Genomic DNA, 27,882 nt, shown 5'->3' with positions numbered 1-27,882 from the left:
TCACGTTTTCTCCTTATCTCGCGAGGTCGCGGTTGCCATGGCAATGTGGCCTGTACCTCCTAGCCACCCATCATCTTCTCATCCACCCTTCCCCCTCAGATACTCTTTACTCCACCACCCTTAGTCTCTCTCTCTCTCTCTCTCTTTCTCTTTCTCTGCAACGTCAGAAGCAACCCTCCAAAAGCTCTTCGAGATACGATCGAATCAGTTTACTCTCTCTCTCTCTCTCTCTCTCTCTCTCTCTCTCCTCGCTTTCTCCGTTAATCTTCCGAAAGTTTCTTTTTTTTTTCTTTTTCTCCTTCCTTTTTTCGCTCTTTTCCTATATTCCCCTCTTCCACCCCTCCCTACCCCCACTACCATTATCGAATCTCTCCCTGTGGTAAAAAAAAAAAAGAAAAAAATATGGACGATCTTTCGAAGGTATCGATCGGATATCGTTTATTTTCTAATACATTTTCTAAACTCCATCGCACATAGAAAAAATCGAGTCTAGCTTGAGTAGGGTTAGAAAGTAAGATGGAACAAAGGGATGTACGTATTAGTACCGAAGTCGAAGGTTTACGAAGATCTTTCGCGAAAATAATTTTAAAAGGGAAATACCAAAGTTCCGAAAGGTTCGGATTAAAGCAACAAGGATCGACGTACAATAACCATTTAGACTGACGTACAAAGAGAAAAGGAAAGAAAAGAACAAAGATAAATTCGCGTCGAGAAATTCCCGTACGGTTCTAAGAATTTTTAAATCGACGACGGTAATTATACCGGAACGACAAGCTTGTGAAATTTAACATCGAGGATGAACTTATCTGGACCATCTCAACAAAAATAACCCCGTAATTTGCATACCAAAGAAATATATATATATATATATACACGCGTGTTTATGCGCGTGAACGTACATCCCGTTTCAGACAGGAACGTAGTAATATCCTACCGACGTAAAGAATAATTGTTTCCTCTTGGTGCCGTTAGACGTTTTAGAACTCGCCGAGAGAACAGCTAGAGTAAAATTTAATTGATCACAAATATGCCTACTTAAATATATATACACACATACACACATATACCCCCCCCTACATTTTCCTCGAATCTAATACGAAACGATCGAGTTATCATAAAACCGCGTTAATACGCGTAAACGCTAGAAGAACTATTTCGACGATTTTTAAACGTTACGTACGGAGAAACAAAAACAAAAAACAAAAAACAAAAAAACAAAACAAAAAAAAAGAAGAATAAAGTAAACGCGAATTGGTGAAACGAAGTAAAGAGAGATAGGGGATGAAGGATGACATAGGTAGGGATACGAGTCCCTTTTCTTTTTTTCGATAAGAAACATGTAAAACTTACCAGACAACACCGAAAGCGCCGTAGCCGATGGGTCTGTCGGGTTGGACGGGATCCTGCGCGGGCGGTGGTGGTGGGGGTGGCGCGGGTGCGGCGGGATGATAATAGGTGGGGGTCGGCTGGGTCGCCGCGGCGGCGGCGGCAGCGGCGGCGGCCGCGAGTACCGCCTGGCCCGGGTGGGCCCCGGGCCCCGTCGTCCCGCCTCCACCTGTCGTCCCCGCCCCGCCCCCCTGCATCAGCGACATAGACACGCTCATGGACACCCGCGAGTGCCGGCTGGGCCCAACTACTGCCATCAAAGCTCCTCACCTCCTCTTCCTCCTCCACCACCACCGCCTCCACCACCACCACCACCACCACCACCACTACCACCTTCACCACCTTCACCTCCACCCTCTTCCACCCTACCCCTCCTTCTCCTCCTTCCTCTTCTGCCGTCGCCCCCACCACCGCCTCCTCCTCCTCCTCCTCCTCCTCCACCACCACCACCACCACCTCCACCTCCTCCTCCTCTTCTCAACCGACGGGCCACCGTGCCGCTATTCGCTATACCGAGAAGACCTCTACGCGACGTCGCCGACGCGTTCTTCTTCTTCTTCCTCCTCCTCCTCCTCCTCTTCCTCCTTCTTCTCCTCTCCGCCACTCTAACGAAGCACGTGGTGCGAGCCTCACCTCGCAAGGACGTTCTCTCTCACAAAGGAACCTTCTCCCGCATCTTTCGTCTCGTTTCTCTTTCTCTTTCTCTTGTCTACTTTTCTTCCTCTTTTTCTTCTTCCTACTTATTTCTTTGCTTTCTCGCTCGCTTGCTTGTTTGCTCTCTTTCCTTCGTTTTCCTCTTCTTTCTTTTTCTTTTATTAGCACGGACGTTCACACGCGATCAACCGTGTTTTCCCTCTTTCAGATAACATTCGTTATCCTGTTACTTTCTTTTGTTTGAGAATCTTCCGTTGAGAATCAGCGCGACCCCATCGCTGTTTTATCGTTTATACCGTTCTCTCTCTCTCTCTCTCTCTCTCTTTCTCTAACTATCTATATTTCTTACTCTCTCTCTCTCTCTCTCTCTCTTTGTTTCACTTGACTTTGGAGGTTATGTTCCATGCACGTAGTAGAACACGCGCGCCAATCGGGTGCGAAGCGATCGTCGTTGAATCTTCCGAACTTGTCGTTCGTCGTCTTTAAACGACGCACCGTAGGTGCCAGAGAAAAAGAGAAAGAGAGTACTTACTTATACATCGAACACGGAACACGTAGAGAGATGGAGAGAGACCGAGACATGTACATATATATATATATATATACATACATATATATGCGATACACAATACGAGAAAAATATATTCAGAGACGCGGAACGATGCGTCCGGACATTCTCGACAATGTTCGATTTTGATTCTTCAACGGCTACGGTTACGACTGTTACTACTACTACTACTACTGCTGCTGCTGCTGCTGCTGTGGCTGATAGGATACACGACCAAACGAACGCACCGACCGACCGATCGACCGACCGACCGACCGACCGACCGACCGATCGACCGACCGAACGAACAAACGAACGACCGACGAACGAACGAAGAGCAGCAGCACGCTTGTGACAGTCGTGCTATGTTGTCTTGCACGCGCGCACACTGACCACACACACAGAGAGATAGATGATGTACACACAGAGGATAGATGTAACACACGCGCGAGATAAACCGAAAGAATAAGGGAAAGAGAGAAAGAAGGAGAATGGGAGAGAAAGAGAGGGTGGGTGATAGGGAGGGAAGGAGAGATGAAAGAAAGAGAGAGAGAGAGATAGCACAGCAGGACGAGCGCGCGCGCCCGCGCCCGTTTTACGAGAAAAGGGCGATGACGGAAGGGACGGGAGGAAATTAATAGAAAGAAAAAAAAAAAGAGATAGAAAATAAACGACAACGTGGGAGGATCGTGGAAAAAATCGCGTCGTTGGTGAGAAATTTGAAGGAAGAGAGAGAGAGAGAGTGAGTCAGGGTGACCGAAGGAAAAAAAAAAAGAGGAGAGTCTCTCGTGGTAGCCGCGGTGGAGAGAGAGATCGTCGCGGAGGACGAACGAAACGTACGTCTTTTCGCAGCCGATGCTCGCTAGCCACTGAACGTGGCGGGGGCGAAGCGCAACGCCGACAGCGCCGGCCAACCGTAAAACCGACGGTCACGTGACGATGCGCGCGCAGCTAATCTACGACGCGCCACCTTCACGCACTTTGTTCCCGGCGATTCAAACGCCTGTTTTTCTGTTTTTCTTTCTTTCTCTTTGTCGAAAGAGGGGGAAAGAAAAGGGAAAAATTTTTTGTTGTCACGACCGAAATAATCTCGTATATGTGTCACTCTCTTTTAAGCTTCTTATCGTTCTACCTTTTATATTTGTTGAGCGTTCATTTCTGACAACAAATAAATAAGTAATGATCTCGTACCTCGTGGTTTGGTTCAAAACAGGACGAAATGGGAATGAAAGTTTCTGATAGGACGTTGGATGATACCGGGACAAATCGAAAATAACGAAGATTTTTAGATTTTGTAAATATTTACATGATTACTGGTATAATTTCCAGAGATATTTTTAGATCGACACGTCATTTTCTTTTCGTCTTCCCTTCTTCTTTCCTTCCTTCCTTTCTTCTTTCTTTTCTTACTTTCTCCATTGGTACGATAATACACACTTACAAAACTTTATCTATCTATACGTTTCCAACGAAACGGCCGATTTACAAAGCGTATATAATCTCTTTCTTTCTCATCTTTTTTTCTTCGAATATCTGTGTGCGCGTGTGTGCGACGAAGTATCGTAAGAAAAACGTAAATATATCTGTTTACCCTTTCGATCTATTGTTCCAAATTATTCACGAATCATATCGTATAGCGCAATAATTTAGAATCTATATCAAATACAATTCTCCACCCATTGAAAAACCTTTTCTTACAATTTCCAAAAAATATTACATTGAACATCGATTATGTATTATTTTTATATACAACGTTTCTCTATTCACTGTATTGCAAAATCGCATCTTTTCCAAATATCACGTAAATATTGCACGAACGAAATCGAATGAATTCTATATGTCAATTATTATATATATATATATATATATGTACGTATATAAAGTATAACAATGTTTTCAATATATAAACAGTAAACAAATCTTTATGATCGCGATATTAATTGTACTTTTCTAACGCGTTAGAAAATGTGAATAGAGATCGAAAATGTTGCTGCTAAAATATGTATATATATATATATATATATATATGTACATACATATATATATATGCTGTGTATGTACGTGTGTATATATATGTATATATGATTATGTAGGAAAATATGCAAGCGCAGAACTCGTATTTCTAAGAGCTAAATAGATTTCTATTTTATCTTTGGTCTTACTAAATTTCCCACGCAAGTCTCCCATTGATTCATTATTTCAAACATCGAAATGCTAAATACATTGGAGTTGTGTACTTTTTTTATGGTCTCACCAAAAATTGATTTATATTGCATGAACCTCGTATACGTTACAAAAAAAAACAGAGAAAGAGAGAGAGAGAGAACTTATATAGGAAATTCAGTGTGTAAACATTGCCGATTTCATCCACAATAAAGATGACGACGACGATTATGACATCGACGAGCACTGCGGAACTACACAACGCGTTTTGTACAATTCGCAACATTCTTTTCAAAAATTTGTACAAAAATTTGTCGAGAAAATAGCTCTCTTCAAAATAGAGCATCCATCGTATTTCTTTTTTTTTGTTTTTCTTTTTTTCTTCTTCTCTTCTTCTTTTCTTCTTTTTTTATTTTATATTATTTTTTTTCATTCTTAAATCTTCATTCTCCGAAATTGTTCATATAATGTATATCTTCTTTCTCACTCGGCACCAATGATTCTGTTTGGCAAAAGATTAACATTTAATGTATACGAATATGTAAACCACTTCCATAACAATGCTATTATTTCACTACTGTCGACTAAAAAGCGAACGATTAATAATTTGTAAGCTCGTATAAGGTACACGTAAATCGTTCTATAAACCGCATAATTTTCAATTAATTACAATCGATGAAACGCAATAGACTGATTATAAAAACATATAGTAACCATTATAATTACTTAACTAAATATCGCATGATGCTAATTATGTCGTATATATATGTGTGTGTGTGTGTGTGTGTGTGTGTGTGTGTATAAAGGAACAACACGAGAGTATATGCAACATATTTATGTTCAGCTTATATACTCTCTGTTACATTACTTATCAATATGGAAAGATGTATGTAATTGGCAAAGAAAAGAAAATATTTTCAAGATATTCATCCCTTCATCTTCTTCTAATATCATACGAAATTTGTGCAAATAATTGTTCTATAGAAGTTACACTCTTACAACTTATTAGGCTTAACTATCTACGTATGTTTACTGTACATTTTCGTCCATTACGATATATATATATATATATATATATATATATATATATATATATATATATAAAATCGTATAATAATATCCTCTTTATATAGGTCATGTCATATATTGAAACATGGGGTAAATCAGTTAGGCACCGCTCGATCACTTTCGATTTTCGCTCTGCGTTTTGAATTAGTTCCCTGATTGTGCTGCACCAAAATAACTCAGTAGATTAAGAAAGCTCGAAGCCTGTATTACTGGTTACAGCATAACGTAACTTCTCACGAAGCGTACTTTTTTTCTGGTAATTCGGTAGCTTCAATAGGTTGAAGCACGTCGAAGAGGTAGGCAATCGAATTTGAGGATCCTTTTTACGTATCGTAAAAAATCCACGTATCACACTGCCTAATTAACAAGATCAAACGTATTACCATATAATTATAACTTAAAAATTAAATTAAAAAAAAAAACAATATTTTTATTGAAATTATTAGGGTTTCAAAGAAAAAATAGTTTGAAAAAAAGAGAGAGAAAGAGGAAGAGAGAGAGAGAGCATACCAATTGTATCACCTGTATCCTCGTCATCACCGACTTCAACGCAACGTATGGAAAATTTTGGTTCCAGATGTGCGAATCCAAGCAAGGGTGATTTCGAACAGCTTGTGACGAACTATCATCATTGATATACAACATAGATATATTATATATATATACATATTTATAAATGAATCTTTTTTTGAGAAAAAATATCAGATTGTTAGCATTATAGACGTACCTTTAAAAACAAGCCTCTTTCTTCCTCGGTAAAATCTTTCTCGAGAATGTCCCACAACCAACATACTACTCTATGACTATCGTGAAAACCACCGTAGTATTGCGTGTGCCTACGTAGATCGCGTAGATCCAATGGAACGTTATCACCCGATATTAATCTTTGCAACTAAAGGAAACGCAACGTGTGTATATTTAAAACGATCTTCTCATTCATTCATTTCATGTATTTCTATTGAATAATAATATCATTCTCGTTCTTACTTCTGGCGTTGAAAATAATGACAACCAATCGGGATTGATTATAGAACAAAATCCTTTGATAAAAGCTGCCGTTTGTTCCTTTATTTGGGTGTGCATTCTAAAATGTGCCATTCGATGTATATAACGAATTTTATTTTGATTAGTAACAGCCTCGGCTCGTCCACCAGGTATCAATTCATGCGTTACTAATTTTCCCATGACATCCTCGTCTAATGAAAAAGTCAATTCTAATTGTCTGACATCGCCTTTGTAATGTTTCACTAGAGTTAGACTACGGTAGAGATCTCGATCCAACGAAGCAAGCTCGTCCAAACAATTATATAAGGTTCCTCCTGCTTGTCCAGAAAATTGAGAAACAAAAAATGACGCAAATGGGACATCTACAACGATTCCCTAAAAATTCACGTTATCATTTATGTCTAGTTTTAGAAAGAAAGAAAAAAAAAAAAAAAGAAAGGATCTATGATACATTCATAATTATTTACCTCGTAAACCGCCTTGCCTAACATTCGTCCAACGAATTCGAATAATTGTAAATGATTATCCTGCATCGAGGACGTTGGAGATGGATAAAGACGATTTTCGCTTGTAGCTTTGAACAAATTCAACGACGGATCGAAAACTCTTTTTATCGTCTCTTCCAAAAATTCTTTAAATACACCATCCTGATCTATTCCAGCTTCTGCTAAACCCTGTTCGTTTACGAACCGTACTCTGATTACACCTTTCAATGCTTGAGGAGGTAACATGGCCAATTGTCGATATCCATCCTCTACTATACGCGTTCTACGTAATATTTTTATTTTTAATATTTTTATGACGTTAATCTTTTCTCAATCATTTTTATATATCTAATTGTTATATACGTTGATACCTGTGTACAACTATTAACGTAGTCGGTGGACTGTTACAAGCACTTTCCGTTAAACCCATAACAGCTTTCTCATTGGCAACATGTTTTCGAAATAATACTACCCTTTCAGAATGCGGTATAACATGCGGCATTTTTGAAAGCAACAGTGCTGCTCCACCTCTTCTCTTCTCTAAATCAGCCAGGAAACCAGATACACGTACTTCCTATTTTTTAGAAAACATAAAGAAGAAGACAAAATTTTATACATCAAAATATAATTAACGATCTACGATTTTCATATATATTATATACTCAACTTCGCCAACCAATGTCCTTCCGGACAAAAAGGCCTTCTACAATCCCGACGATAAATCGCCATTAAAAGTGTATGTAGTGATGTAAACAACGGATTGTTAGACACTGTTTTCACATCTGTAACATCTAAAACTTTAGCACGTAGCTACGAAACTTGTTTCTTTCTTCGGTTAAATATATATATCTATATATTCTGTTAAAAGTTTTCCAATGGAAATTTGACTTACTTACCGAATAGATTGTTAAGAACGGCTTTGTACAAAAATTGATTTAAAAAAAATGACATTGTTATAAAGTCCGATAATTTAAAGGGATCTTGCTGCTCGTACATCTCCATGTCGTCTAATATACTAATAAAATAATAACATCGTTATTGATAGAATTTGATTATTAAATAAATAATATATGAAAAACGTTTAATATACTCACGTGACATAGTGAGTCATACAATCACAAAATAATATTAACATTTGAAATTCTGGTGCTGTACATTTTGTATTTGCTGCCAAATGATCTAAAAACGCTTTCAAACCACAGTGTGGCCCTAATGTTCCCAAAAACAACCACATATGATACAAGATTTTATCTTGATAACAAAGCCCTAAAAAAAAAGTATTATATAAAATAATTATAACGTATGCGTACTTGTTTCTAATAAAGTAGATATACCTGTTAATATATCCTGCTTCATTTGAGTGAGAGTATGAAGAGCAGTTTGGTACATGGAACAGATAAGGGCAATCTTGGTACATTCAGGACTTCCTAACTTTCTATAATTTTTATTGCTATTATTTCTATTTGTGCGTGCTTCCAAAAATGCTCGACGAAAAATATTAGTACTTATAGAGGTGCTTTGTTGTTCCAATTGTGGTGGTGATTCCTTACCAACTAGTTCGGTTAACGGTTGACCTTGAAAAAATAAGATAATAATAGTATTATTAAATATTTATATATGTGTATGTACATATGTATTAAAATTAATTATAGCTTACCAATTAATTGTAAAACAATTCTACCAGTCCATAGGCAAGCTAATTGTGATGTAACATAGGGAATAGCTTCTTGTAAAGGAGTATCCACTGATTGTGCAAACCAACCAAGAATTGGATGCCAATGAGTTATGTTACTTTGTTTGGCCACTACATACTGTTGACAAGCTTCCAGCATTTTTGTGACAACGAACTATAAATAGTAATAATATAAATATGTATACATATATATATAAATAATGATAATATATATTAAAATTTCTAATACAAATAATCTATTGTCTGATTCTTCCTCACCGTGAAAGAAGGAAAATATGAGTCCCTCAGGACTTCTTCTCTTTCAATATTGGCTAACTGTATCAAATTTGATAATAAACAAAGTGCATAACTACCCTCCAGTGCATTAAAAACTATCCTCAAATTTTGTTCTGAATTTAATAATTCCAAACTTCTTGCAAATAAATTGTGCATAATAAAGGATGAAATGCACTGAAAAATTGCATCAGCATGATTATGTATGCGCGATATATATATGTATATATATATATATAAACTTTTTTTAGAGATAGATATGAAACGAAAAGATGATTATACCTCTGGACATAACATGTTCAAGTGATAAACCAAAGCAGGGACACTAAAAATATTAATTAAAAATAACGATACTAGTTTATCTGACATTTGAGAGGATATCAATGGTCTTAAAGTTAACGTCACAGCTGCAGAGAGCGCAACTGATATTGATGAAACTTCTGCTCTACCTAATCCTTTTACTAATAATGTCTGCAACATAAAAAATAATTCATTTACTGATATAAAAACTTAGAGATTGTTAAAAGTATCAAAATATATATAAAAATGATTACCTGCATAATAGCATAAAAGCCATTATTGACAAGGTGCCCCATTATGTTTGCACATAACTGGCTCATACCAGTTCTAAGTTTTTCCATACCCTCTACCTTTAATATAGCCCATGATGCTGGTGACGTAAAACTAACTAATGTGTATAATCTCAATAGGATGGACGTATGGTCAGAACTTATTTCAGGTTTAAGGCTGTCCAAGCCAATGAGACAATGATTTAAAATTGTTTTCATTTGCAATATCCATGATATGTAGTGATCCTTGTTAAGAGCCACACCTACATATGAAAACTTTGGAGACTCTGATTGAAGAGTTTGCACAAGGTATCTAAAAAAAAAAATTGATAATATATCAAACAAGTTATATTATATCGATTTCTAATAATCTTTACAATACTTATCGGATAATTATATTACCTATACAATTTATTTCTCTATACACACCTACACAATTTTTCTATTCTTTCTTGATCCCTTTCCCTCTTATAAATAATCAAAAATCTAGAAGTAACCCTGTATATATGCAATGCAAGCTGCAACTCTATGTTTGCATCCAGCTTTGTACAATCATCAGGAAAATTGATATCGAATTCCTCTCTAAAAATAGAACATGCTTGTATTATGATTATTAATTTGATATTATCAATTAATGTAGCTAATGTTGTAAGATGATATCAAACGTTGATGTATATACGTTTGATAACATCGCAGGAATACAGAATAGATCAATCGAATGATAAAAACTTACAGAATCTTTTTGGTAAATCTGATACGAGCCAACCATCCTCTAACATACGCTTGAATAACAGTGACAGCAGCTTCCCTATCTTTCTCATGAGCTCTTTCTTCTCTCGCGGCTTTTGTTTGCTGAAGGAAGCTGCCTCGTGAGGATTCTTCTGCTTTAAACATCTTCGAATTACCACGAGTACCAGATGATCTCACTGAATTATGCTAATTGAAAAACATTGTCAGCTGGTCATTGATGATCACCAGTCGATACCGCGAAATTTGCGTTTATTAGAAAATCATCATCTGTCACCGATCCTATTGGCTTGATCTATTTACAAATTGATCAATGAGAAATACCAACAGAAATTTTGAATCGGCAAAAAACTGTCATTCGATACATAATCTACGAAAGTTTTCCACTGACAGCCAACCACAACGGCCATTGTTGTTAATTCGATTCAAGCTTCACTATCGAGGACAAAGGAACATATTAGGTTAGTTTATCAGTAGGCAACTACCACCAGCGCCACCAACGAAATTATACTAAATTCTATAAAATGGACACCTCTTCTCACGGGAAGAAGAGAGAAAAAAAAAAGTAAAATAAAATAATGTTGTATAAAAATTTTATTATGTTATGATCGATTTGATTTTTTTTTTTTACATTATTAAAACAAGCATATTTTGTTGAACATCCTATTAAATTATTTCTTTCAATCATATTGTCCTTTAATTACTTCCAAAAGAAGTCATTATATATAATCGCATTCAATCACGAAATTTTTAAACTATTACCATACATAAGAAATGTGTATTAAATTAAGAGATAATCTAAATTAATCGACGATGCCTATCGGAACAAAATAGTATCGGGCATGTCTTAATAAACTCATGTAGAAATAATGTATAAGTCTACATAGTTCTTAAAATAATTGTCACATTCCTATAAATTCGATTTAAGGGAGACCATAAAGTTTTAATGTTCTGTCCATACTAGTGGATGCTATGTACTGTGCATGTTTTCCAAAACGTACACCTGTCGCTGTTGCTGTATGATCATTCAATACTTTCAACTCTTGCCATTGTTTACACAAATACACTCTGTAAAAAAAAAAAAAAAATAAAAAAAAATAAAAAAAAATAAAAATAAAACTAAACATAGCAGACATTCGGTTACGTCAACACTATATTATATGAAATATAATAAAGACTTGCCTAACATCCGTTCCAGCTACAGCTAGATAGGTACCGCTTTGGTCAAAACATATGTCCTTTACTTCATAGGATTCCTCCAATTGTAATGTTTTGAAATTTTTCAATTTTCGCAGATCCCAGAGTTTGACACAGGAATCCTCAGCAGCTGTAGCCAAATAATAACCATTTTCTGAGAAACTAATAGCTGTGATTGGACCTGAATGACCAGGGAAATTCGCCACGTTTGATTGTTCCTTCAAATCCCAGATTTTCACTTGGGAATCAGCTGTACCAGTACCGAAAATTAATCCATCGGGATGAAATTGTGCTGTCGTTAATGGCTGACCAGCTTGACCAGCCACCTAGAGAAATATGGTAACATACACGTTATTGGATAAAATTTATTGAACTTGATTGTTTTTCGTTGAGTATTTAGATGACAAGTACCTTGGTCAATAATCTTCCAGTACGAATATCAGAAAATGCCCAATGTTGATCCAATGATGAACTTAATAGATAATCTCCAGTTGGATGCAATGACAGTCCAGTTACAGGAGCATCATGAGCCTTCAGTAACAAAGTCGTTTGACTCGTAGCAACATTCCATACTCTAATTGTAGTATCAGGTGATGCAGTCATCACTATGTCTTCTTCGGGATGATAAATTACTCGAGTTACCTAGAATTTTTATATATTAAGTAACATTTACTATATAAATATATATAAACGAGATTATGCAATGATGCACCTTCTTAGTATGGCCTTTTAAAATAGCAACAACTTGTTCTGTATCCTTATTAAATACAGTTGCATTTTTATCAGCACCACCAGTTAAAATTTTGCTTGTATCTGCACCATGAATGTCCAATGCCAAAATTCCAGGTACACTAGCCGAATGGAGACCCTAAGACAAGAAAAAATATTATGATATATTCATATATGCATGCAGAGAGAGAGAGAGAGAGAGAGAAAGAAGATAAAATTATACAGGGTGAGATGCAAGAGTTTGGAACGCTCTGATGCTATCTTGAGGCAGTAGATCTTCCGGAACCGAACGTCCCCGACGTTTCCTTTCCTGGGTAAGAACTGTAGCTCTTTCTTGTAATTTTTGAATAACATCATCAGTAATACCGGCTTGTTCCATTGGCTGAGCAGCTGTACCACCGGCTTCTACAGCTACAGCCTGTTATTCAATGAAATATTTTTTTAATGTACATGTAAGTTTGATTATCAATAACAATTATTGTAATAACATACCGGTTGTGGAATAACTGTTGCTTGAACAATTCCAGCTTGTGGTTTGAGAGTAGCCAAAGCTTCTCGGGCTGCTGTAACTTCTTTCGTTAATCTAGCAATTACTCGACAAGCCGCATCATGTTGATATAAAGCATGAGACAACTCTTGTCGAGCTGTTTGTAATTGTTGTCTAAGAGTAAACGAATGTAGCATAACAGCATCCCATTCGTCCTGCAATATTTTCAAAATAGCAGGTATTGATGTGGCACTGGGTGGCTTAGGTTTTACAATGGGAGTTGCTATAAACGAGGAAATAACGTATGAATGATCAATGTACAATATAATTCGTAACATTATATCGACCTAATACATACTTTTGACATCAATTAATTGATCTATGGTCAACTCTTTGCCAGTGATAGGATCCACTCCATTTTCAGTAACATACTTCTCAATGAGACGTTTTTCAAATATAGAACCCGAGACAGGAGATAAAACAGGGTGTTCCGGTACTTCGTTGGAGACTGTAAATGCATGTTTATCGTATTACTAGAGTACGGTAACGCGCGGTCTTTTTAGGTTATGTTCTTATTACTATCAACAAAATGCGATATAAATCTCTTCGAAATTATTTTCTGATACCATATATCGTTTTATTCAAAGATAAACGAATAATAGTTGATATATATTTGATATAGTTAATATATAAAGTCATAAAAAAAAATAAAAATAAGAAAAACTTACTCGCACAAGAGAGCGCCATTTTTTCGACATAAGAGTTCGATCAACTACGCACGACTTATGCGCGTTGACGAACTAGATTTATCATAAAATTTATTTTTTCATTATTATGATTTCTGCGTTATTTATAAAATATCCTTCATCTTTTATATACGTATATATATAAATAAACATTTGTAAATTTTGAATTAATATTCCATTCCAACGAAAAGAAAAAGAAATTGAAAATGTTAAATTTACAAACAGTAGCTTCTTCCTCTATAAATAATTCCTTGACTCAACTATCCTTATCACACATTATATATATATATTTCTTAATATTATGAATGAACTGAGAGGCATTTTGTCTTTGAAAAAATTGCAGAAACATTTACAAATTTTATTTCCTTTCGATCTATTATCCAACGCGTAATATTCTTTTACATTGTCTTACTACGTAAATAGTAATTCGAAATAATTTTCGTGGAAATAAATAGGACGTATAAAAATAAACAATTTATATCGTATTTGTCGAGAATTTACTTTTTTTTAGATTTATTATTATTATTATCATTATTATTATTATTATTATTATCATTATTATTATTATTATTATTAAATATATCGATATAACATTAACGTGTTACTCTGTGTATGCATGTGTGTCATTACGTATATGTAATATAAATATGTAAATGACATGTAAAATTTTTCAAACTCGCTATAAAAAAATGTTAATTTCAGCTATAGTAATCTGAAATTGTACCGATCATAATTCAAACATTATTCATAGATTATATCGAATAAGAGGAAACAGGATTTAAAATGGATATATCGCGCAGAAAATCAGGAGTGTCCTACTTCCGTTTTCTTCGCATTCTAAAAATAAACATGGCACCTTCTACGATTGTCACTTTTATTTCCCTATTACTGTTGGTTGTAACTTTGGCTGCGGTATCAGCCAAAAGTAAATATACATTTGCAACAATCGAGGTATAAATATTTTTGTTAACAACCGAATAATTATTTCATATTTATCAAGTATCATACTAATCATTACGTACATTTTATATTTTTATACAGAGTTGTAGTGGATGTTCCTTGAATCGACTTCCGGATGTCAAGAAATTTATATTCGAGGATGTACCAAAATAGTATCCTTCTATATTTAGTTAAGTAGACTTATTTATTATTTATATTTTATATTTCATAAATCGTACGATTCCAAAAGAGAATGATGTTCAAAGAGAGATGATCAATAATACGTTCGTATGCTTATGTATTATTATTGTAAATATTTAATTACGTCACATATCCTGTATTATGTAAACTTCATTTGCATATTACACTAAACTTGATCATATTTTCATGAAACATATGAGTATATATTTGTTCTAACTGAAAATAACGTGAAAACGATATTATTCGTAATATTGAATCAGAATCAGTAAAATACTTGAGAATATACAAATTTATAATTATATATGTCCTTAATGTTACAAACAGTAACAATGTTGAATTTAAGCATATTCAAGGTGCAAGTCCAGAACTTGTCCTTTATGATGAGAATGAAGAGGTATATCGTGTGTTATATCATAATATAATATGAATTTATAATGAAAATATTTAACACTATTAAAATATTATAGGAGGTGGAGAGATTAAATTTAGTAAGCCTTACACGTGATGAGTGTAATGATTTACTCTTATCTAAAGGTTTTACGAAATCTATTCCCAAAAAGGATGAAATATAATGTCTCAAATAGATATACTTAAACTTTTATGCTCTTCAAAGAAATCAATATGTAATTCTGAATTGCATTTCTAATTAAATATGGTTAGAAAGCTTCTTATACATTTTATTAAGTTAAATGAACATTAAACAAAACATTTGAAATGTTCTTCTTTGATTATATATTGAAAGAAAATAATTTATCAATATATACTATATAGAGAGATAATAGAGTTTAGCAATAATATTAACTCTGCACATAATAATAGTTACATAAAGATTTTTCAATGCACAAATTGCTACTTTTCATTGAAATATTAACACGTAGGCAAGGGAAGCATATATTTACCCTTGTGGAGCTACAACCTGTGATATGATTACTAGAACCATGAAATAACAAAATTGTTCATTGTGGCATAATTGGGCTTTTTTGTTGGAATAATATTCTATTAATTTTATGATTAAATTTATTAGAACATAGCTGACAAAAACAAATGTAGGTTATCTAAATAGTGCATTTATGCAAATATGCTAACAGCACAATTAAGTAATTATAATGCAACAATTTTATTTTTAAAGTCAGCGCAGTATAAAAAAAATAAGATTGATTTCACGTTTACTATCTTTAAAGATAAATATGTAAGTAGTTTTAGTTAGATTGTACTCTACAAGTAACAAATGTTACATATAATTTATTGAATTTAATATTTTGCAACATTTGTTGCTTTTTTATGTACTACTTATCAATAAATGAATTAAAAGAAATGAGATTTTGTAGATAATACTTTTACAACTATAGCACAAACAAATAAATCGTTATTAGGTTAAAATAAAAAAATAGGTAAATCATATCAGAGAGAATATCACTCGCAAATAATTTTTTGTATTTTAACTTTCTGTTTATAATCATAATATATTACAATATTATATATGTTGTATAACTGTGTATTAATATTAATATTCATATTCTTACATATTGATATAATATTGAACTACTTTAATATAATTTTGATTTTATAGGTTATATACATATGCAATCCAATACAATAGTAAAATTGGCCATAATCATAAAAAGCAGTTTTGAGATTCTTATTCTAAAAAAAGCATGTATTCGGAATGTACTACTAACTAGGGTAGTACTTTTTTCTAAGCTGTATTTAATGTAATAGGATATATTTTATGTTAAACGTGTATATACTGCATAACAATGCCGAAAGCACACTCAGAATATTTTGTAGAATTAGAAATAATCACATATACACATGTACATAAACTTTCAAAACAAATAAAGTAATAGACAAGAGTCAAGAATTGCTTGGACAATTTAAAAAAATTTTTAGCAACGTGTGTCATAAAGTATATAAACAAAAAAGATGAAAAGATAATAGTGTAACTATTTATATATTTATTTATCCAAGCAGGGGTATAGTTGTTATACGTTTGACAAAGATTATTACAAATAGGGAAAATTATGTATGAGCACACGTATAATGGACTGACCGAATAATAGTAAAAATTACGAGACATACAGTGAAACTTAAAAAAAAAGTTATGCCATTAGCAGCCAGCAGATGAATATCATTGATAACCATAAAAATATCTTTGACAAGAAATGCTCTTCTTCATATTGTGGAGTGCCTCGTGGAGCTATAAAAGAAAAAGAAGAAAAAAAAAAATTGTAAATTTGTACAATTATACGTATACTATTGTATACAGATAAAAAAAATCTCAATTATACCAGCACTTGGTCGAGTATCTCCAAAATTAAATGTAGATGTGAAAAATGCAAATGGAAATGTTCCAATTCCAAAAGACATGTATGAACCATCACCAAATCCAAATCCAGAGAATCCCAAATTGGTTTCAGGTTCTGATCTCTGTCCAGCAGGACGGGGTGGAACGTTATTTCTACGAAATAATAATTTATTTAATTTCTTTTTTATCCAAGGTGAACAAATATAATAGTTAATTAATTTAACGACAAACCTTGGATCTTCATGTTTTGTTGCTCCACGTCCATACAATGGAATGACTTTTTCTTTGCTAATAGCAGCTTTGCAAACTGGACATACTTGCCGTGTTGGGCGAGTCTCTAGCCACTGATGTAAACAAGGCCAGCTATACGCAATATAGTAATAAGTAAATATTTGTAATAATACAAATATATATTCTAAATAAATATATTCTGATTATTAATAAATATACATATCTGATTATTGCAGATTTGGATACCGACATTTTGTCAGAAAATTATAACGAGCGACATACCAGAACAAATGTCCACACATGCTTACAACCGCATCCTTGGCTGTATCCAGACAAATGTTACATTCAAACATTCTATCATCCTTCTCCTTTTCTTCCGTAGCAGACCCGGAAGGCCTGGAAGGCCCAGCTTGTTCCTTCATCGTACTTATCCAGTTCTAATTATCTAGGGGAATAAAAGTATCCAGGTAAAATCGCACAAAATATAACAGTCATTAAAAAAAGATTGATTTCAGATAACAAGATAATAAGAACGATCGTACAACACGTAGCGATTAACAAGATATCAATGAGTACCAATTAGCTTGTTATCATCTTTTAAGAATATTCTAGAACTTTATATAAACATAGAAATATCTGTCAATAAGATTGACAAACAACTGGGGAAATGAAGCGACGAACGATATTCACAAATCAAATTTATATATATTTTTTTTTTTATCACCAATATTTCACGGCACTATCGCGAGTGAGAGAACGAGAAACATTCGAAATGAGTCGAATGATAAAATAAAAGAGAGAGAGAGAGAGAGAGAAAGAGATAGAGAGAAAAAAAGAAGAAAAAAGAAAAGAAAAAATATATAATGACACGTAAGAGAGAAAATGCCAAAAAGTCTTTCAGTCGTCGCTTTATACGGTAACAGACCTTATTACGTATGAACCTACGTGGTCTTGATCACACAACGATCGTTCGTCTCTATTTAATTGTGAGTCATTCACAATGGACTATTCGACATACATACGCACGTATCAATCTGTTTTCGAGATGGTCAATCGAAAGTCGTGTGTTCTAAAGTCATGCCACGACAAGAACAACACGATAGAGAGGCCATCATACCGAATAATAAAAGAATCACCTCGAAATTTTTATACAAATTTAACGACGACGACTACGACGATGACTACGACGATCACGACGATGACGACGACAACGACAACTACGACTACGACGAATGAGAAAAAGAATTTCTAAATCGGTATATATATGAAAGCAAAATGTCTTCGAGGTTGAGCTCGAAGAAAGGAAAAAAAAAAGAAAAAAATAAAATCAAGTTTCGTCGATATTCACGAACAAGGATCACGAACAAGGACGAAGGATCGAAAAAAAAAATATATATATATATACGTGTGTATGTGTGTACTTAGATGACAGCTGTCAACAAGAAAAAAAAGTAAAAAAAAAAAAAGAAGAGGAAAGAACATTAAAACGTAAAAGAAAAATAATTATGACGTCAAAGGATTATTTGTGTCGCGATCACTTACTTCTTCGATCCAACGACTTAAAGACGACTCCTTCGGCCATTTATTTTCTCCCACTGGCGTTTCTTCGTATATATAAAAAAAAGAGAGAGAGAGAGAGAAAACGTAACTCCGTCTCTTTTTCTCTCGTTCTCCTCTCTTATTCACTATCTATTTGTTTCTTTCGACGAATCACGCGTTTCTTGTAACGGAACGATTGCGCAAGCATCAACAGTAAATTATTTTTCCAATGTAAAATGTAAAACGGATGTTCGTGGATCAACACGTAAAGGGGTTTGACCAACGAGTACGTTTAGATTGTGCGTTCTAACGAGATGTCCTTGAAGTCGAAAAATTTCAATCGTATATCCTTGTACGTGTTTCGTCAAATTATCGTCTACGTTAAACAATTAAAGAATTTCCTTCATAACGATATTATAATAATAAGAATAGTAATAGTAGTAGTAATAATAATAATAATAATAATGTATGTATATTTTTATTTTTATTTAATTCGATTAACGCGACACCAATCGCACATATATTCGTGTTGGTCTTATATCGACTAAGGACACTCGTTCGATCACGTATATCGAATAATTGTCAGTCACCGCGCCAGAGGGCAGTCCTGTTCTCAGATGGCGCTTGGCGGGTCTTTTTCAAATGATTATTTTTCGTTTAAAGATGACTAAGACACTTTTAAATTGAGATCGCTCGTTTTTTCCATAAGAAATCTGAATCTTTATTTATAGAATATTGTGTTTGTTTAAACGACTTTAGATTTTCTACGTGGATAGATAGATAGATTTGATATATATCCTTGTTTTTTATTTGTTTGTTTCTTTCTTCGAAGACTAGTCATAGAAGATAATATCAGCCTAATCGATTATCACGTCTCCATGGAATCCATACACTGTATTTAGATAGCATTGTTTGCGAAGAAGTATTGTACGGGGAAAGTAATAATTTGATGAAAAAATTAATTTTACATCGATATAGGAGAAATTGATCGAATCGAGTGAAATGTATGAAGAGTTTGGACGAATTAACAATAAAAAATGAAAGCAAGTGACACGGATAACTCTCAGAGATATAGTTCTAGGCCACACAGTGTAAGTTCGTCGAAATTAAAATTGCAAATTGCTTCGAGAAGTCGAAAATATGCTAAAGTTATAGCATCGCCGTTATTGCAACAACGTATGGCACTTCGTATTTACGAAGACGGCATCGACGTGACACCGAAATCTCTGATACATCCTACGTTCAACCAAATCGATGATCGCCATATGACCGCTTTAGAACAGATTGCTCTTTTACAATCTGAAAGCAACAGTCAATCGACATTTTTATCTTCCTCACACACTGGCATTAAATCCAGTTCTTCTTTAATATCTCGAACAACTCACATTATTGATGATATGCAAATAGAGAGTTTTTTGTCTACTGAGGTAGAGACTACTGGTATTATGGATGATGTTGAAGAAAAAGCACCGCCTCAATTCTATGTATCCAGGTAGCCGTAATAAATAAATAAATAAACAAACAAACAAACAAACAAATAAATAAGAGAAATTAATTCAATGACATTGTTTCCTTCTATTGTTATTCAGTTATGATCCAGAAGTGTTTTATACTTGGCCAGAGACAATAACGATTATATTGAAAGAAACAGACACGATTATTTTTTTCGAAATGCTTCCCTTGACGAGTGATCTTCGGACACCAGAAGGACAAGCAGTCCAAGAGAGCAATGAGAGATACAAAGAGATAGTAGCAGGTCCTGGAATAGCAAGAAAAGTGGCTGATGCTGAGACCCAAACGATAGAAGTTATTACAAAATCACGTGGTACTTATCTCGGAGGAACGGCGCGACAAAATGAAGGAATGTTCGTCAATAATTGGGTTATATACGACACTTATAAGGAACCAGAATTGATGGTAGAGAAGAATGGACTTTTAGTTGTTCGTACAAGGGATAGTTTTTTACGAATGTTGGAAAAGCAGGTCCGATCGTTGATATCCTATCGCTATTGATTTATCATTCATTTATTTTCCTACATAATATTTATATAACGTAATTGAATATATAGGAAATGGAAGATAAATTACCGCAGGAGAAAATGGAACTTCAAGTGAAAAGTTCTTCTGAACAATTAACTCATATAGCATATAATACTAGGTTTCTGAAAGCCGCACGTACTATGGAAGGCATATTATCTAACAATGTTTACCTTGCTGCTCAAAAACGTTTCACTGGGATCGTTCAACGAGATCCATGTAGTCTCGATCTAGAATTTACGTACGATCTCGATCTACTGTGGACTTATACCTGCAATATCAGTAAAGACCGACCAGTTTCTTCATTTTGTTTGAATTATTCCAACAGAAACATTATTGCTGTGTCGTATTGTTCAAAAGTTCGTTTAGATTAATAATGCATTTTGAAATATTTTAACAGCGTAATACCATTTATACGATCATTTTTTTGACTTGGCAGCCAACCGATGATAAGAAAGATGGCCTCTTGTTACTGTGGTGTGCAAAGAACCCAAAAGAGCCAGGAAAAATATATACCTTTGACAGTCAGATTTCCAGCATAGATTGGAGTCGCGATCGGCCAAATTTACTTGCAATTGGTTTCTACGATGGTTCGATCAAAGTCATTGACGTTAGCAGCACTTCTCTTAACGTAATACGACAAAGTAAGAGGGATACGTCAGCATTCTCTTACGAGCCACATTGGCAAGTACAATGGTGGAAGAGCGACGAACATTTTGATTTTCAGGTACTCGATGTTTCAATATATGTAACGATGATAAATAACAATAATAGCATTAAAGAAAGATTGATACTTTTTTCTCGCTTTAGGAATTAATATATACGAGTAATCAAAATGGATGTGTTTATCGTTATCCATTGGACGAGGATTTTATAATGACTGAGATGATGAAGATTTCTAAGATAGAAGATAAAATATTAGGAGTGAATAGATCAGACCAATGTGTCGCATACGATATTCTAATGAGTCATAGCTCGGGAGCTCTTGTTCTTTGTCAACATCCGACTCTAAGTCCCATTTATTTCGTGGGCTCGGACGAGGGAGCGATATATCGATGTTCCAAAAATTATTTGTATCATCACATAGACAGTTTTTTGGCTCACGATGGACCCGTATACAGAATGGAGTTTTCTCGTTTCTGTCCTAAACTCTTCTTGACTTGCGGAGCCGATTGGTGTACTAGAATTTGGATAGAAGAGCTCACTGAACCGTTAATCACTCTTTCCACAACATTCGCTTGCGTCCCATATGCAACCTGGTGCCCTACATATTCGACCATCATCGCTAGTATCGTTAACAACGAGATTTGCATATGGAATATCAAAAGGAGAACCTATGCTCCAGCATCCGTAACACGTTCTCCAAACGAAGCAAGATTGGTGAAAGTCGCATTCACTGATAATGGCAAACAGATGGTAACGGCGGACGTTCAAGGTGCTGTATATATTTACAATCTAGAAGGTATACCATTTTCACCTTACAATCAGGAAGAAATTCTAATCGAATCCGTCAAGAAGGCTCTTCTTACCAAACCGGATTTATTAAAAAAGCTTCGAAAAACTGGTCCACCATTTTCGGACGAGTGACTGACACATATATAAAAGTTCAATAAAAGAAGATCATCCAACATATATATACACACATACATACATATATATATATATATATATCTACTCTAAGTGAGTAAAATCGTAACGAGGAAATCTACTTTATCAACCGAACGAGACATCAGAAGTCAATAAGGAGTGGGGATAAGAAGGTAGTCGAGGGGCCTGACGTAGTCCCCTCAGGCGTCTTCCCGCTCGAGGGCTTCGCGTGATTCGTTCGAAGGTAGGTAAGAGAGCAAAGGGAGAACGTTTGGATTCAACCGTGCGTCTCGACAAGCTGGCTCCGCAGGCTCTGGTTCTGTAAAGGTGTAACCTGTGTATAGGCCTCCTGGTCTGGCTTGCTGGCTGGCTGGCTGGCTGACTGGCTTGCTGACTGGCTTGCTGGCTGGCTGGCTGGCTGACTGGCTGGCTGGCTGGCTGGCTGGCTGGCTGGCACCAAAGGAGTCGGCAGAAGAGTGTGCCGTGGCGAGGAGAGTGAGTGAGAGAAAGAAAGAAAGAAAGAAAGAAAGAGAGGAAGGGATAGAGAGGGGCTTCCCTCTTGCTTGCTGCCGCAGCTCGCGGGCACGAACTGCGCTACCGCCGTCAGCAGGCAGTCTTATTACGCCCGCACTCAACTACGCGAACTAAGTACTCTTCTTAGAGACCCCGAAGACACACGAGTAAATCGGCTTTTTCGGTTCGGTTCTATTTTTCCTTCTTGTCACTTTTGTATTTTTGTATTTTTTCTCCCATCCTTTCATTTTATTATTATTAGTTTTTTCATTCTTTCATTCTCTTCATTTCTTTCTCCCGTCAATATCTCGTCGAATCGTATCGGTTTCGATCGATGGACACTGAGAGATCTTGAAATCCTTTAACTAGGATCAATATTCATGTGATTTGATGGAAAGGTAGCCGAGGATATAACACGGCTTTTGATTGGTCGATCGGATGGTCCAAAGGTAATCCTTGAATGATTATTCTATCTTTTTCTTTTTTTTTTTTTTCCTTTAAACTCGTTAGATTGTTCTACAAAAAAAAAAAAAGAAAACAAAAAAAAGGAAAAGAAGAGATAAGAAGAACGTAGAGAGGTGTACTGTTCTCATCGATTCGCGTTTTAAATCTTGTTTTCTAAATATTTTTTAGAATATATTTAATTAGTTAGGACATATATTATCTCAGAGAGATAGAATATTATTAATAATTTATTATTTGCGATATATATATATAATATATCGAATGTGTGTTGTATTTAAAACACTCGAGGAACGTACAAGCGGAGACCTTTTCAAGTGGGTAAAGAAAACAGTGCTGGGTTCAACGGAATAAGCGACAAAGGGTTATACCGTGTCGTTGACTCTCGAGGATTAGTCATATTTGTTTAGTTACAGACTTTCTAGCGCGTTAAGTAGTTTCGCGGCGAAGGTCCTCGTGTCAATGTTCGGTTCACGGATGTGACATTTATTACACAACTTAACTGACCAAAAGAGGAGTTGTATACCGAACCAATCTCTCTCTCTCTCTCTCTTTCTCTCTCTCTTTTAAACAACTTTGTTTAGCATACAGATTTTTGAAGTTTGACGAACCACTCTAACTCGAATATACATTTAATTAATGTTAATATTCAATCATAATGATATTTGAAATTCAACTCGATACGACCCTTCTCTCTCTTCTAAAAAAAGAAAAGAAAAGATAAAAATTCAAACAGTCACGTAAAAAAAAAAGATTACTTTTTTCTTATCACTTTTTTCCAACACGGTATATTTCTGTTAGTTCGGTCGACGGTGTGAAAGCAGCTTAATAGAGAGTAACATGTGCAACCGAAGAATAGTGGCGATGCCGATGTTGCCGGGGCACGAGCTACACCGTGATCGCTCTGTTCTCCACGAACTCTGACCGATACTTATTCGATCGTGATCTTTAAGATCTATTAGTGAGAATTGAAAGTATAAACGTGGAATTATCCGAATCGAACGAAACGAACACTGTTTGTAAGTCAAAGAAAAAGGGACAAGGGATTGATCGGTCGAAGAAAAACGATGGAGATTGTTTATATGATGAGGAGGAGAGAGATTGAGGAAGGATATGGGATGGGGGAGATAGGTGGGTGAGGGGGATGGAATTACCAAGTGTTTCTCAAAGTTAACTCGCACAGTGTATAGGTCGAATCCTTGAGAAGTGGTGTGTTCGTTAAATTATACGTTTCCACGTGCATTCGGTACATTGTGAACATCGGACGCGTTACAACATTGTAACGGGTGATGCAGGAAAAGTGAACAGTGAAAGCGTCAAATCGTTTTGAAATTCTTAATGATATTAAGGGAAACTTATATCGATTTTAAATAAGGTATATCCATTTGGACGAAAACGAAATCGTTTTTTATTATCTTGGAAATCGAATAGATGAAGAAATTTGTCGATAATAAGTTGGAACAATCTCGACGACTATCATGCGTTGTCGAATATATTTCGTTTATTTTTTATATATATATATATTTTTTTTCCTCCTTTTTCTTTCTTTTTCTTCCTCGAACCTTATCTCTAGATCTAGAAACATTGTCTTTGATTTCTTTCTATTTATTCCTTTCCATAAGATTCTTGATCGTTAAGAAAAGAAATGATAATTAGAATGTTTAATTACATTGGAGTTGGTAGAGAACGTTAGGTGGTGTAATCTATAATGCACTTGTTATTTCGACCCGATTCACCGATCTACCTCATAATCCTTTATCTACACTGGCCTCTGACTATTCACCTAATCGCAAGCATGCATCACGTCTCTCTATCTTCATCTATTTTCTTCCGTTCGTACGAACAGCTTGCACATCTATCGAGGCCTTTATTCCTTCTTCTTCTTCTTTGGTACATACGTATATACATACATACATACATACATACATACATATATATATATATATATATATATATATATACACGTACATACATACATAAATATATTTTTCTGACATTATCGCTACGATGTAGCCTTTACGCGAGGACAAACCACTTATCTCATCTCCTGTTCTAAGGAAAGTTCATGAGAGTTCGCATTCATGTTTTCCAATCGTCGTTAGCTCTACGTACTTACTTGTAGATACCTACCTCGATGTACAAACTGTTTCGTAAGATGGCTTATGGTTGATGGCAGTACTGTTGATGAGCCCTGTTCCTCGTAAATCGAAAGTTGGTGAAGAGCCATGTTTCTTTATGCGTTTAATGACTTCCATATTTGTTGACGATGGGAGATCGTCAGGGATTATAACTTTTATAATCGGTATTAAGGATTCAAATATCAAAGTTTAAATATTTTAACCTTTGCCAAATTTTCTTACGTTTCCCGTATCAATTATTTTCTAATCGACAAGTAAAAGACAATTTAATTCGTTATGACAAGATCGATCATATTGAAGTTTCATTTCGTTATTATTATTTTTTTTTTTATTGCTATCGAGATCTCTTCGAAGAAATAAAACGGGAATCTATTACTATTGTTAAGAAATTTGTGATGTTGCCCTAAAGAAAAATAATATAAAGGATGAGAGATAGAATATTTATATGGTAAAAGATATACCATATGTAAGTACGAGACAATCTTTTTCTTTTATTAAACGTGCAACGGAGAAAGAAAAACAGGATCTTTCACTAGACGCGTGGGCATTGCGCGTTATCATCTACAGTAATTTACGTATATATTACGAGTAGTAACATCCTGTTCTATCTTGGTTGTTCACTGTATATGGGTTCTACGTACTCGTTTGAGTCGTATATTACGGTGCATGCATTAGGTCTGAATCATCAATAGGTAAAAAAAAAAATGTTAGTAAACTAGATACTGATCTGTTAAAAATTTGATATTTTTGCTCTCTCTCTCTCTTCTTCTTTTTTTTTGTAAAACTGAAAACCAACATCAAGATTGTATTTTAATAATCATTTCGAAATAATTGATACTTTTTCTGTGTGCTCGTAAAAAAAAAAAAAAGAAAAGGGAAAAGAAAATTGTCAAATGTGCACGAGTAAGGTTCGCTGACCTATAAAAATTGCAACTGGGCGATATAAAGAGAGAATAATATGAGTAAGACGATAAGGAGACGTCACGTTTGCGATTTGGAAATGCGTTGGATCTGCGATTTGCGAACAACGTAGGTGGTGTGACGGGCGCAAATAATGCGAGAAAATACGAGTAGCGCTTAAGATGCAAGCAAGAACTCGCTTACAGCGTGAAGAGAAGTTACGGCGATAAGGGTACATCCGTACATCGTGTTGGATATGTGCTCTGAGATCTTAAAGGATAGAATCCAAGTTATACACATACATATATGTACGTACTTACTTAATGTGTAATCTTGACAAGAGACACATTTATAAATGTTAAACAAAATGATACCGCAATTTGTTGTTATCGCCTATGTAATTCTGTACAAATCAAATAATAATAGCGTTTGTAAGGGAATAGAAGGGGTTTGTTAGAGAAGACGAGAAGACGAGGAGAAGGAAGAAAAAAGAAGAAAGAAAAAAAAAAGAAAAGAAAAAGAAAATCAAAAAAAAAAGAAAAGAAGGATAAATTCATTAAATTTTTTCTGTTTCTTTGAAAGATGATTTTTTGCATGACTCCGCTGTTCAAGATCATGAGAAGAGAGATAGGGACAAAGGAGGGCACACGGACAAATATCAAATACAAAGAACTCGTGATTGGGATATTAGAAGGATCAGAAAGACTCGAGCAAAGACTTCGAAGAAGGATTCCTAATCCTCTCTCGATAGCAAAGGGAGACTCGTGCGAGCAATCGACACGTCCGAGTGCAGTGCTCCTCGTGCCATCTCATCTATAGCTTGCCTCGTGCCTGCATACTCAACGTTATTTCCTTGCTGGGTTCTTTCTTTCTTTCTTTTTCTTTCTCTCTCTTTCTCTTTCTCTCTCTCTCTCTCACCTTCTTATCGCTGCCAGCCGGAGAATCAGAAATACCACCACCCGCTGACTACCGGACCCAAGATCCGGAAAACCAAAAGCGGCGACCGCGAATCCGCTTCGACAGGATTGCTCATCGCTAATATACCGGGGGTTCCATTTTTGTATTTCTTTTTTTTTCTCGTCTATTTGTTTTTCCTTCTTTTTTCTTGTCTTTCTTTCTTTTTTTTCTTTTTTTTTTTTGCCTTCGGTCGACGATCCATCCTACTTATTGATTTATCAGACGATCCTGATGGGATTAGAAACAGTCGGGCATTAAGATACACGCTTGTTCTTAGTTAGGAAAGAAGCTAACAGAGGGTACAACATTTTCTTTAACATTTTT

General features: G+C 35.1%; 7 protein-coding genes across 18 annotated transcripts in view; 3 read left to right on the top strand and 4 right to left on the bottom strand.

Annotated features, from left to right (window-relative positions):
• Nucleotides 1-1,757, bottom strand: part of LOC127068167 (serine/threonine-protein kinase NLK) — a 109,306-nt gene extending 107,549 nt beyond the window's left edge. For all 3 annotated transcript variants that reach the window (XR_007782863.1, XR_007782864.1, XM_051003944.1), the window contains exon 1: nucleotides 1,351-1,757. Coding sequence is in view for 1 of the 3 variants with exons in the window: in XM_051003944.1 (XP_050859901.1) it covers nucleotides 1,351-1,643 (293 nt within the window). In the remaining 2 variants the exon portion in view is untranslated. The remainder of the gene's footprint in view (nucleotides 1-1,350) is intronic.
• Nucleotides 1,758-3,868: 2,111 nt separating this feature from the next.
• On the bottom strand, nucleotides 3,869-11,068 carry LOC127068185 (ubiquitin-protein ligase E3B). The gene is made up of 16 exons (XM_051004003.1): nucleotides 10,577-11,068; nucleotides 10,273-10,425; nucleotides 9,829-10,156; nucleotides 9,557-9,745; nucleotides 9,260-9,451; nucleotides 8,966-9,155; nucleotides 8,643-8,882; nucleotides 8,403-8,574; nucleotides 8,205-8,323; nucleotides 7,971-8,090; nucleotides 7,680-7,878; nucleotides 7,291-7,591; nucleotides 6,806-7,198; nucleotides 6,546-6,710; nucleotides 6,329-6,440; nucleotides 3,869-6,175 (listed from the first exon to the last, which is right to left on the bottom strand). Exons 1-16 carry the CDS (start codon nucleotides 10,735-10,737, stop codon nucleotides 6,003-6,005), a joined length of 3,207 nt encoding a protein of 1,068 aa, XP_050859960.1. The 5' UTR covers nucleotides 10,738-11,068; the 3' UTR covers nucleotides 3,869-6,002.
• A 98-nt stretch (nucleotides 11,069-11,166) lies between these two features.
• On the bottom strand, nucleotides 11,167-13,868 carry LOC127068164 (pre-mRNA-processing factor 19). Its single transcript, XM_051003942.1, has 8 exons — nucleotides 13,732-13,868; nucleotides 13,362-13,511; nucleotides 13,009-13,286; nucleotides 12,740-12,934; nucleotides 12,500-12,655; nucleotides 12,199-12,429; nucleotides 11,773-12,113; nucleotides 11,167-11,658 (listed from the first exon to the last, which is right to left on the bottom strand). The coding sequence occupies exons 1-8, from the start codon at nucleotides 13,748-13,750 to the stop codon at nucleotides 11,514-11,516; spliced, it is 1,515 nt and encodes a 504-aa protein (XP_050859899.1). The 5' UTR covers nucleotides 13,751-13,868; the 3' UTR covers nucleotides 11,167-11,513.
• A 664-nt stretch (nucleotides 13,869-14,532) lies between these two features.
• Nucleotides 14,533-16,209, top strand: LOC127068182 (selenoprotein M-like). The gene is made up of 4 exons (XM_051003999.1): nucleotides 14,533-14,700; nucleotides 14,791-14,861; nucleotides 15,214-15,283; nucleotides 15,357-16,209. Exons 1-4 carry the CDS (start codon nucleotides 14,533-14,535, stop codon nucleotides 15,459-15,461), a joined length of 414 nt encoding a protein of 137 aa, XP_050859956.1. The 3' UTR covers nucleotides 15,462-16,209.
• Nucleotides 16,210-16,829: 620 nt separating this feature from the next.
• On the bottom strand, nucleotides 16,830-18,709 carry LOC127068179 (E3 ubiquitin-protein ligase RNF185-like). 5 transcript variants are annotated; one of them, XM_051003991.1, is made up of 5 exons: nucleotides 18,562-18,709; nucleotides 17,708-17,870; nucleotides 17,426-17,557; nucleotides 17,178-17,347; nucleotides 16,830-17,086 (listed from the first exon to the last, which is right to left on the bottom strand). In XM_051003991.1, exons 2-5 carry the CDS (start codon nucleotides 17,845-17,847, stop codon nucleotides 16,989-16,991), a joined length of 540 nt encoding a protein of 179 aa, XP_050859948.1. In that variant the 5' UTR covers nucleotides 17,848-17,870; nucleotides 18,562-18,709; the 3' UTR covers nucleotides 16,830-16,988. The 5 variants fall into 5 exon arrangements, with proteins under 5 accessions (XP_050859948.1, XP_050859949.1, XP_050859947.1 ...); XM_051003992.1 differs by having other exon boundaries at nucleotides 18,448-18,574; XM_051003990.1 differs by lacking the exon at nucleotides 18,562-18,709 and adding an exon at nucleotides 18,371-18,519.
• A 125-nt stretch (nucleotides 18,710-18,834) lies between these two features.
• Nucleotides 18,835-22,629, top strand: LOC127068154 (dynein axonemal intermediate chain 4). The gene is made up of 6 exons (XM_051003908.1): nucleotides 18,835-18,913; nucleotides 19,943-20,456; nucleotides 20,554-20,947; nucleotides 21,034-21,360; nucleotides 21,441-21,728; nucleotides 21,812-22,629. The coding sequence occupies exons 2-6, from the start codon at nucleotides 20,002-20,004 to the stop codon at nucleotides 22,586-22,588; spliced, it is 2,241 nt and encodes a 746-aa protein (XP_050859865.1). The 5' UTR covers nucleotides 18,835-18,913; nucleotides 19,943-20,001; the 3' UTR covers nucleotides 22,589-22,629.
• A 64-nt stretch (nucleotides 22,630-22,693) lies between these two features.
• The window catches only part of LOC127068163 (heat shock protein DDB_G0288861), a 41,885-nt gene continuing 36,696 nt past the window's right edge, over nucleotides 22,694-27,882 (top strand). For 2 of the 6 annotated variants that reach the window (XM_051003940.1, XM_051003931.1), the window contains exon 1: nucleotides 22,726-23,550. The gene's annotated coding sequence lies outside the window, so the exon portion shown is untranslated. Of the gene's footprint in view, nucleotides 23,551-23,590; nucleotides 24,939-27,882 lie in introns of those variants that run through there. The other 4 variants (XM_051003932.1, XM_051003938.1, XM_051003937.1 and 1 more) reach the window with 4 other exon arrangements.

This window comes from Vespula vulgaris, chromosome 12, assembly GCF_905475345.1.
Source record: "Vespula vulgaris chromosome 12, iyVesVulg1.1, whole genome shotgun sequence".
NCBI classification, from domain to species: domain Eukaryota; kingdom Metazoa; phylum Arthropoda; class Insecta; order Hymenoptera; family Vespidae; genus Vespula; species Vespula vulgaris.
Note: the sequence above shows the minus strand (reverse complement) of the source record. Positions and strands in the feature narration are given on the sequence as shown.